The sequence below is a fragment of the Salarias fasciatus genome, chromosome 22, assembly GCF_902148845.1.
Source record: "Salarias fasciatus chromosome 22, fSalaFa1.1, whole genome shotgun sequence".
Taxonomy (NCBI): domain Eukaryota; kingdom Metazoa; phylum Chordata; class Actinopteri; order Blenniiformes; family Blenniidae; genus Salarias; species Salarias fasciatus.
In genome coordinates, this window is record NC_043765.1 from 11121439 (window position 1) to 11132909 (window position 11471).

At 44.2% G+C, this 11471-nt stretch overlaps 1 protein-coding gene across 1 annotated transcript; it reads left to right on the forward strand.

Annotated features, from left to right (window-relative positions):
• Positions 1 to 4153: 4153 nt before the first annotated feature.
• On the forward strand, positions 4154 to 11188 carry LOC115409549 (solute carrier family 22 member 13). Its single transcript, XM_030120783.1, has 10 exons — positions 4154 to 4676; positions 5247 to 5350; positions 7086 to 7240; positions 7843 to 8011; positions 8172 to 8286; positions 9521 to 9627; positions 9722 to 9933; positions 10016 to 10124; positions 10548 to 10760; positions 11063 to 11188. The coding sequence occupies exons 1-10, from the start codon at positions 4338 to 4340 to the stop codon at positions 11163 to 11165; spliced, it is 1626 nt and encodes a 541-aa protein (XP_029976643.1). The 5' UTR covers positions 4154 to 4337; the 3' UTR covers positions 11166 to 11188.
• Positions 11189 to 11471: the final 283 nt, after the last annotated feature.

The window sequence follows — 11471 nt, forward strand, 5'->3', positions numbered from 1 at the left end:
AGCTCATCGCTCACATTCACTCGACAACCAGCTGAACCTTCACTGGTGATGAGCTCGCTTTAAATGTATGTATCCTTTTTAGATTGCAGCTTTTTGCAAAAAGGTTTGGATAATCAGCAAAGTCTGAGGAAAGAACAGTTTCAATCATCTCAAAAGATGAGAAAACAAGTGAGAAAGGGATTGTAATACTGTTAAATACATATATGGCTTCTTATTTGAAAAAAATATCTGTGCCATTTTCCTACAGGTTTAGAAACTTGTATTTACTTACTGTAGGTTATGTTCAAACTTGTCCATCAAAACTGAGCAGTTTTAAGTAATCCATCCTTTAATCCAGGGGTGTCCACATACTTTACCCCGAGGTCCAGGCAGACAAATTAAGGCTGGGTTATGAATTACAGTTAAATTCCCTACAAGTCAAGACTGTGTGGTTTATTGTCTTTGATAATCCTTGTTTTGTTGAGAATCTAGTTTGCTCAAGACAGTGTTTAAACTCAGAAGTTCAACTAAGATCAAGTTTTGTGGATGGACTGGTTTTATTACAACTTTATCTTTAATCCATCATCAACCTCGATCCAGACCAGAGTCCCAGACCAGCATGGGATGAGAGGTAAGACGCACACAGGCTCTGATTAGAGTAATCTATGTATATACTGAAGGCGTAACCCTTGGAAAAGATAACTTTGGTATGAGGGCTCACAAAAACACAGCAGTGTCTGGAAAATAACCTCAAATTGTGTTTAAAATAGAAGGAACTTAAAGGAACAGTTTCAATGTAATCCAAGCAGACAGATTAGACAGGATGAGAAATCCATCCATCTTCCTTCCAGATGTATCCGGTGCTTTGGGGTGATGGGTTCGATCTGTGGTTCCACTGGGTGAATGATAGATCCCTATAGGTGGAATACAGCCCTGGACTGGATAAAGGGCACAGAGAGTGATCAGCGTGGTTAGGGTCCTTCCCGTGTGAGATTTTAAAGGCACGCGCTGTTCCTGAACCGGCTGCAGTAAACAGGCCAGAACTCACTCATGCATGTGGCAAAAACAATGTTTTCAGAAATCTGTGAGCGGGCGTGGCTCTCTCTGCATCAGCAGCTCGCCTCGCGGGTTCTGGGATCTCTTTACATGTAGTGTCCTCGCGGGGGGACACGGTGAAGAGACGGGAGGTGATCAGCTGACCTCGTGATGCATGACAGCGCCATTGACCTGCTGTCGGTGTGATGGGAGCCCAGTACTCACCCTCACGGTGATCGGGTCTGGCAGCAAATCCACAGACCGGGTCCGGTAATCCAGAAAGAGGGGGGGAATCTTCAGATACGCTTCGAGGATGTGCAGGTGGAGACGGTGTTCTCCCCGTCCGTCAGTGTGTGTGTGTGTGTGTGTGTGTGTGTGTGTGTGTGTATGTGTGCAGGCCGGGTGGAGCGCGCGGAGATCTGCGCGCACCGATCGCGTCCGCGCGCGGCGCTCCAGAGGATGAAGGTCACAGCCCGGCTTCCAGACACGCTCCTGACCCGGTCCTCTCCTCCTTCCCTTCAGCCATCTCCCTCTGGCTGCCTCCCGTCTCCTCGGTCTCAGCCTCCCTCAGCTGTCAAGTCCCGCACGAGCGCAATGACGGGTCTTCTCACCGAGACCTTCAAAATAAATCCCTTTATTTACGCCTGGATTAATAATAATAAAAAACACATCCCCGTTGCAGAAGCAGCGTATTACAAATAATATGCAAACGATTTTAAAGATAATTATTATTAATATGAAGTAATATTGTTTTGAATATTGATATTTCAAATTAGTAAACTGAATGTATTGCACTTTCCTTTTTGGTTACCATCTTGTTCATTTGTACTGTGAGAGGAGCAGCTCTCCAGCTTTATTGTACATTTTAGAATGATAATAAAATCTTTCTATTTCAATGTCATCAGTTTGCGATGCACATTTCAGGATTTTATTCTTCATTGATGAATCTGGGTGTATTCGGCAGCCTGGTCGTGCTTTTATTGTGTTGTTTCGCAGCCGCGTCCTGGACAGCTGGGGGTGACTTGACAGTGCGTCCCTGTCTGCAGACTCCCACCCGGGATGGAGAGCCTCACGCGCACGAGGACCGGGACAGTCAGGGACCAGCATCGGACACGGACACAGGAACAGTTCAAAGAGGCTTCTTCGCTCACATTTGAATATTTCTATTTACATAACTGAAGATTTCGAACGTAATCTCTCCTTCATATGAAATAAATGACAACAAACTAATAAAAGAGAAATCTGATCTGCTGAGATGATCTGGGGACTGAAACAGACACTGTCCTGTAAACAAATCAGGCTGAGTCACAGTCTGAGCAGCCATTTCTCTGATTCCCCTGACTGATCCCGAAACATGACACTGTTTCTGTCTTCTGAATTGGTCCAGAATGAATCACTTTAAATATCATAATGTTGTTTGAGTGTGTATGTTAGGTTTAATTGCTGGACTGTGCACTGAACCTTCACTTTCTGCAGATGATGAAACAATCTACATCAAATAATCTTGAAATGTTCTGTTTGTATGTTTATTTGTTTGCTTTTAAAGTTAATTCTATGGAGCAAAACTAACAACAGTTGAGATGGGCTGTCGCAAAGAGAATCTTATTATTTCTAACTCATGAAGGTATGTGGATTTAACACAGCAAGTGACACTTACACCTGTTAAGGCATAGCTGATGCTGAACAACATATGCTGCTTTTCAGTCATCCTGCAGAGGATTTCATAATCAGGACAGTCTGCACATAAAAGAGAAGGGATCTGCAGCTAATTGTGTCTTATCACGTCCTGAAACTGGTTGATATACAACAGCTGATCTCCTCAGTGAACAAACAACTCAGGGAAAAACTGAACACACTTGCATATTATTGCTTTCTACCTTCATTTAGATCAGAGTCTCTCAAGTTTTGGAGGATGAGCTCTACCTCACAGAGTTGAAACCACATTGTAAGCCCCCTTTCACATGTTGAGATCCAGAGAAAATTATACGATTTTAAGAATAACAGGGAATCTTTAGTCTGCTACTGTGGTGTTTGAGCACTACTTTCATCTAAAAGACGTTCAGTGAATTAAAAAAAAAAAAAAAGTTTTGATGAAATTCTTCATACTTCAACTCTAAATACTAAAAAAAAACTATAACTCTAAAAACTAGATTATTATCACTGGACTTTGGTGCAGTGGTTAGTGCTCTGGCCTCACAGGAAGAAAGGATCCAGTTCAATCTCCTTTCTGTGTGGAGGCTGCATGTTTCATTCAGCTGGTACTCAGATTATCTCACACAATTTAAAACTGTATCTGAGGTGAAACTGATGACTCTAGACGGTCCGTGTGTGTGAATGTGAGTGTTAGGGTGTATGCTGTCTTCAGCCACACTCAGTGTTCCCATATTGCTTAAAAAAAAAAAAAAAAAAACAAAGAACAACAAAGACGAGCCTCCAGCTGCAGGATCTCGGGGGATCATCCAGTCCTCCAGCAGGTGGCAGCAGAGGACCTCACAAAACAACAAGCGCCTTGTTTGTTGCAATTCTCCTCCATCTGAAATGACACTTACAGGATATTGTACTCCCATCAGTATATAATGAATGGCAGCACGTGCACCCCCTGGTTAAATAACACTGTGCACGATTTCATTGGATGCGCGCTGAGCCGCTATACGTCTCAGGCGGCCATGCGTAAAAACCGCAGGTTGGAGGGAGTTTTATAGGTTTTAGTGATGATGCCGTGGCCCATCCCTCGATAAGTAACGGATGCACCACACCATACGATTTCACAACTGCCATCAGGGTGCATGTGTGTGTCTGTGTGTGTGTTTGTGTGCTGGTCCCTCGTCGTGTGGAAAAAAACAACGAGAGCAGCAACAAAAACATCGACGCTCGGACCGACGCGCCACTTTCAAGTCATCCTAAATTATGGACTAATTTTCCACACAGTTTTTACATAAATCGGAAGTGTTTGTGGATGTGATCCCCGTGTTGTTTTGAGTATTTTTTTTTCAAATTGGGGAAACTTTGAGTGTGCAGCGCGTTGTTTTGGATTATTTATTAAACCTGTATGAATCATTATTTGCAGACGTGGCTGTTCTCAGGGAGGCGGGAGCGCGTCGGAGGTGAGATGATGTCTGTTCAATTCCGTGACTGTTAAAACACTGGTGGGACTTGCGTTTGGACTGGCCCCAGTGGCACATGGGGATTCATTTACCTTTTTTTACACCCCGGACTGCGCGCCACAGCCTCATCCACTCATTGTCTGGAGAACATTCGCAGCCGCTCCTCCGCCGCCCCGTGATCCCCATGATCCCCATCCCCTGAGCCTGCAGTTCACCACAATGAATTTCGATCAGATCCTCTCTGCCATCGGGGGCTTTGGGAAATACCAAAAAATCCTGTACATATGGATTTGTTTACCTCAGATCCTGCTCGCCTTCCACATGATGGTGAGCGTCTTCACCGGGGCCACGCCACCCTTTCAGTGCCGGAGCAACTCCAGCTCCGCCGACGGGAATCAGACCCTCGTGCCCGGTGCTCTCACCTCCAACCTCAGCCTCCCGGACGCCTCCTGCTTCTCGTCGGATGTCCTGCTGCGGGGCAACCGGACGGAGCGCGTCCCGTGTGGCCGCGGATGGGTCTACAGCCAGGAGGTCTTCCAGAGCACCACTGTCACCGAGGTACGAGTTCCAGTCTGGATCACAACAGATCCACTCTCACTTTCTCTCCCAGAAGAGTCACTTATAGTAGAATAAATATCTTTTTTTATTTTTTTATTTTTTTTGATTATTTGGTTACATAAAGAATCTCAAACCAAAGCGTGACAATACATTGTAACACAAGACCAACGTGTCTCTGTTTATGGATATGTGTATTTATAAATAAACCCAACAGCCGGCTCTAGTAAACTTCTTGGGGCCCACTGGGATGAAAATAATCACCTATCCCCCACTGACCTCACCCACTCATTGTGCAATCTGATTTTATTTGAATTCATTTGCTTGTTACATATTTAAGAGAGCACATTACTGGAAATAGGATGTCTTCTGATACTCTACTGCACAACAATGGGGGTCTTTGTGTGTTTAACCAATTCAGTCAAAGGTGTTAATAAAACTAATTTAGCTGGACTGACTCAGCCTAGAACCATTTAACTCACTGCCTCTTGGTACAGCAGCTGCTCTTCACAGATCTCAGCAGTAAAACAGGCTTCCTGAGGTAAAGTCACAGTTTTTCTTGTGTTCCCCCAGTGGGATCTGGTGTGCGGCAAAGCTGGACTGAACAGCCTCGGATCGTCCATCTACATGTTCGGCCTGTTGGTGGGATCCCTGATATTCGGCGCTATGGCTGACAGGTATGTCTTGCAGCTGTCTTTCAGGATCTGTTGCTCCCCTCCGGAGCTCTGACTTTGTGCAGAGACAACCTACAGCCAGATGCTCAACATCAAAGCATGGCTGCAGGACAGCAGCTCAAGTCTTTAGTGTAAGTAGGGCAGCATATTATGGTGATCGAGCTCAAGGGCTAAAGATACACACAGCAGTTTGAATGGAAGCGAGGGTTTTTGGCGGTTCTGCTCCTGAAGCAGTTCTCCTCGCTGCAGGGGATGATGTCTGTAGTCTCATCCTCATTCCATCCATCAGGAGGTTTGCTCACTTTCAGTCATATTCATGCACAGATATGACTGTTAAATTAAAAACATTCTCGGCATATTTCAATCAAAATATGTCACATCTCAATATATCACCTGCTGAGATAATTGTTGAGTTGTCTTGGTCAGCTCATCATGATTAAATCCAAATAAAGAAAGCCTGGGAAGAAAATTTCGGTTTCATTAGTTTACCTCATTTTAATTCTTGTGTGAAGAAAAAAACTAAGAAGTTTTGGATTAATGGTATAAAACAACAACAGGTTTAAATAAACAATAACACTAGAATTGGCTACAGCCAAGACCTAAACAAGAAAAAGCTCAAATATCTTATAAAATCAGGCGAAATTTTCAAGTAACAGAAAAACAACGAAAGTAGTCAAAAGCACTGGAAAAATGCAAAATGAAAAAAAAAATAGATAAAATCTTTGAAAGCACTAAAATGGCTAAAGCAGATAAAGTAGATTAAAAAAAAGGAAATGGTTAAAATTGCACAAATTGGCTACAACAGCTAAAATGGCTAAAACGACTGAGATTTCTGAAATACCTACAAAAATACAACTAACAAATGATGTGTTCCAGAAATATCCAACAAACAGCTGAAGCAGCGTAATAAAATATCTATCATTCAAATTGTATTTATGAATAAATAATAAATGCAGCTCAAGTTCCAACATTTGTATTTATATCCAAACAATATATGCAATTTACGGGCTTCGCCATCCCCAATTTGTGGGCTGAAGATATTTTGAGGCTGGCTCCAGAATTATTGGAGCTTCTCCTTTGGTGCTAAAGTTTGCAGACACGTTGGGTTAGTCCGGCGAGAAGCTGGATAAACTGTGAGGGGATCACTGCACAAGCCCACATCTACGTGACTGATAAGAACTGACAACTGCTATACATTTAACATGGCATTCAAAGAGGGATTACTTTCTTTCTGTGGCCCAAAAGGAACAAGGGAGGGGAGACTGGCTGGAGCATTCATTCATAAATCAACAAACTGGTTGTCAGCACACGGGCTGGTTTCTTTGCGTGGCGCCAATCCCGCTGTGCTCCAGCCGGCGAAGGGCAGCCGAGTCAAATAGTACGCCAGAAAAAAAAATAAAAGATTATAAATACTGAAAGTGATCAGACTGAGGCAGTAGATTGGAGTCATCTGAGTAGTTGATCCCTCCTTGACTGTGGCCTTGCTGAGGTGATCTAATCCTCCACTGACATAAACAAGTCCTTCTTAACGTATCTTTCCCGGAGGTGTCACGCTCTCCATCCGTTAGTTTTATCTTTCAGCTGCAACACTTTGTACTCCCATGCCTGAGCTTATCAATTCACTTCAACAAAAGAGATTTATTGAAGGTTAAAACCATTTATTTTCTTGTAGAGAGAAAGCTAAACTCATGTTCCCTCTGTGTGTGTGTCTGTGTGTGTGTGTCTGTGTGTGTGTGAGGTACGGCCGGCGCTTCGTCCTGCTGCTGTCCATCGCTCTCCAGACCGTCTTTGGAGTCGCCGTCGCGTTCGCTCCAAACTTTACCGTCTACGCGATCCTTCGCTTTGCGGTTGGCACCACCATATCAGGGATCATCATCAATGCTTTCGTGCTTGGTACTGGTCGCAAACACACTCCATGTTTTCATGTCTTCATGTCACACCCTGCAGTCTGAACATCATGTGTCTTCCTCTATAAGCGCTTCGTTCCTCTTCGCCCCCACTAGAACATCCAGTTCCCTTCATTTTAGCATGCGCACACATTTTGGTCCCTAACACAGTTAGAAATATGCTTCCACACGCATGCACGCAATCATGATTTATCATTAAGCTTAAAGAAACATTCCATGCAATAAAAATTTGAAGTGACCTGGCGAGATGTGAGGATAACAGGTTTGGAACAGTAACACTTTAACTTGTCAATCACATTACATGTGGGACATCTGTCTAGACTTTACTGCTACCAAAAGAAATTGTTGCGGTTCAGAGAGTTTTCTCTTTACTTTTACGTCTGGTTTAGTTCAGATGAGAAACAAACCCATGTAACATCTGTGCCGCTTTTACAGACTTGCAAATATATCACTTTAACACCTTTTCCACTTTTTCCTTCATACCTCAAAGCTCCAACCTTCTACCTTCGGTGAACCCAGAACCCATGAGTCCTCCTCTCCTCTCCTCTCCTCGCCTCTCCTCTCCTCTCCTCTCCTCTCCTCCGTCAGGTACTGAGTGGACGTGCACCAAGAGACGCATGCTGGCCGGCATCATCACGGACTACGCCTTCGGCCTGGGTTACATGCTGCTAGCGGGAATCGCATATCTGATACGAGACTGGAGGAAACTCCAAGTGGCGATATCAGCCCCGGGCTTTCTGCTCGTCTTCTATATATGGTGGGAAGTCCAGCCTGCGTCTGGACATCAGGCCCTCTGTGTATTCATTCATACGGACATGTGAATGCCCTCTTTGTGATGCTCATTTCCATCCCTGTCGTCTCTCTCTTGACTCTGTCCGCTCTTTCTTCTCTCCCGGTCCTCCGCTTGCTGCCGTCAGGGTGCTCCCCCAGTCTGCCAGGTGGCTTCTGGCCAACGACAGGAGAGAGGAGGCCATCGCGCTCCTCCGCAAGGCTGCAACGGTCAACGGCCGGGTCTTGCCTCCCACTGTTCAGGTGCACCTTGTTCCGTTTCACACCGCCAGGCAAAACACTCTGTCGTAATCTTCGTCTGCAGCTGGCTGAAAAACTACTTTAGTCACAAACTCTCATTTTCTATTCAAGGAGATCCTTATCTGATCTCTTTTTAGCTCCAAACAGCTGGAGTTAACTAACTGGATAGTTCTCATCTTTTACTGAGCTGCTGCACGAGGAGCCGATTATCCTATTTTACATATATCCAACTTGATCCCACTCCAGAGTTTTACTGCCGTGAATCAAATCTCAGTGTGGCTGAAACACTAGCTGCAGTTTAAGGTAAATGATATTCAAACAGAAGTCGGGAGCTTATTTGCTGAGTATATATGGAAACAGGAAGGGATTAAATCAACACCACCTACTTACGGTGCATTCATGCTGTGTGTGTGGAAGGGACGCCGCGCCTAAAGCAATTATTTGGCTCATTTAATGTTTTTATCATCATTTTCTAACGAGCATCAATGAGAACACAGAGGATTAAAGCTGTAAAGCTGTCCTAGTGCTGAAAACTTAATTTAGCCTTGTCAGACAGAGGTAATAGGTGCCGTAGAAATACTGAGAAAGTATCAAGTTGGTTGTTTGGTTGATGAATTTTTTTTTTTTTTGGGGGGGGGCGGCGGTTCTTTTTTGTTTGGTTCATTGGTTGGTTGTTTATTAGTTGTATTCTTTTGTTTAGTTGGTTGAGAGTCTGATTGGTTGGTTTTTTTTGGTTGGTTGGTTGGTTGGATTGTTCGTTGACAGGTTGGTTTATTGTTTTTTTGTGTTGGTTGTGTTGGTTGTTTTTTTTAGTTGGTTGAGTGTTTTTTTTTTTTTTTTTTGGTTGTTCGGTTGGTCGGTCAGCATTTAACTCCAGTAAGATCAGACACACACTTCCACAGTTTACATCTCAGTAAATTTTCACAATAAAGAAATGCAGCACAGTTTAGTCTATTGTTAAACAAATCTTTAAAAAGATTTTAGTGCAAGAACAGACAAGATGAAGTAAAGCACTTATCTAGCCTCAGCCTTGGTGACTCCTGCCTGATTATGTATCACTGTCAACAAATAATACAGTAAAAGAGAAAACTTACATCTGCATAGAGAAGCCTGTTGGTATTTAAAAAAGAGAAAACAACAATGTTTAATGGTACAACAGCTGAACCTGAACCTGCTTATAATATTGAAATTCTTCTCAAAGTTCTTCATTGACTGAAAAGTTCCTGTTTACATCAAGGTGGAGAAGTGTCAGATTGTGGAAGGGGGAAAGCAAAGATACTCAGCCCTCGACCTGGTGAGGACGCCACAGATGAGGAAGAGAGGCTTTATCTTGTTCTACATCTGGTGAGTTTCCGTTTCTTTCGTGTCACTGCGATTCCGACAGAGCTGGAGAATCAGCGTTTGGACTCACCTCTGCACCGTCTGTTTGCTCGGCCAGGTTTGTGAACGTTCTGGTGTATTACGGCCTCTCACTGGGCGTGTCCCGGCTGGGCACCGACCTCTACATGACCCAGTTCGTGTTCGGCTTGGTGGAGATCCCTGCCCGCTCCATGGTTCTGGTCATGCTGCCCTTCAGCCGGCGGTACTCCCAGTCCGCCTTCCTGGCTGTTGGAGGTGTCGCTTGTCTGCTCATGCTCACCATCCCTGCTGGTACGAAGGACACGCTTTAGTTCCGACAGGAAAACATGGCGTCTTCCATGACCTAAATGATGTTCCTCCTGTCTGTCTGTAGATTATCCCAACGTCCTGACTGGTCTTGCCATGGCGGGAAAGTTCGGTATAACAGCGTCGTTTGCTTCCATCTACGTTTACACTGCTGAGATATTTCCCACGGTGCTAAGGTAAATGAGCATTAATGAATCATTTTATATTTCTCTCACATACACTGAATTCCACTTATGTTGAATTTTTTTTTTTTTTTTTTTTTTTTTTAAGATTAGGTCAATAGTCCTTGCAGTAATCATACAGAGGATAAAGCAAAAGCCTTTAACAGTGTTGAAGTGACATTAGAGGAGTTCTAGATAATGATGAAGGACTTGGTGAAATCAGAGCAGGTTAAGGTCGAAAAACAGTTTTAGAGACACAAACATGAACTTTAGCTAAATTTAAAATTCATATTTTTTTATGTTGATTTAAAGAAAAGCTATGGTGTCATTTTGGCAATCTATACTGTCTGTCTTTGAACCCTATGAAGGTAATGTAAGACCATTTATATTATTGCATTATTACTAAATCTCTACGACTTGTTTCGGTTGTGCGTTCAGGCAAACGGGGATCGGAGTGACCAGCATGTTTGCGAGGATGGGCGGCGTGTTGGCTCCCATCATCAACATGCTGCAGAACCACAGCCCCGCCACGCCCCTCGCCATCTTCGGCATGTCGCCACTTCTCGGCGCCCTCCTCGCTCTGGCACTGCCCGAAACCGCTGGCAGGCCGCTGCCCGACACTGTGGACGATGTGGAAAACTGGGACGTCAGGTACTGAGAGGAGACTCAGATAAACAAATAAATACTTGAAATTGTTAAAATTATGGGCCCTGAATCAATAATCTATAGAAGTTTAACTTCTTGAATGGAATTATGGAAATAAAGTGTCTGTAAATGTTAACACACCTTCAGAGGTCTGGTGGATTTCGTCCCTCGACGGTTCAAGGCTGCTTAAGAAGCAAAAATGTTGCCCAAAACAATCGCAGATAATGTGGTGGAAGTGGTGAAAGCCTCTCCGTCTCTGTTATGTTGTCAAACTTTTCCTCGGATATCTGTGTTTTGTCTCCGCGCAGGCCGCCTCCCGCCAAGGAAAACCACGAGATGTCTGAAAGCGTCATCCAATCCTCCGGCGGCACCGACAAGCAAGAGCTGCAGCGCTTGGCGAGCCAGACCTAACAGCGACGCGCACATTCCGCTATTCACACGGACGCCAGACGCCAGACCCGTGCTGACCGCCACTATGCAGTAACACGTCAGGATCCGATCAGGAAGCTCTATGCAAGAAAACCAAGCATGATTCACACACTGAGGCAGTTCACAGGTGATCCAGCACACAGCAGACCAATCAGACGTCTCTTGTTTACTGACCTGTGTGACGTTTACACCCTTGCTCTACTTTTGAGAAGGGGTTAAATATATATTTTATATGAATGCTGAGATTCAGAATAGACGCACAAGAGTGCATCATTAGTATGCATTTTC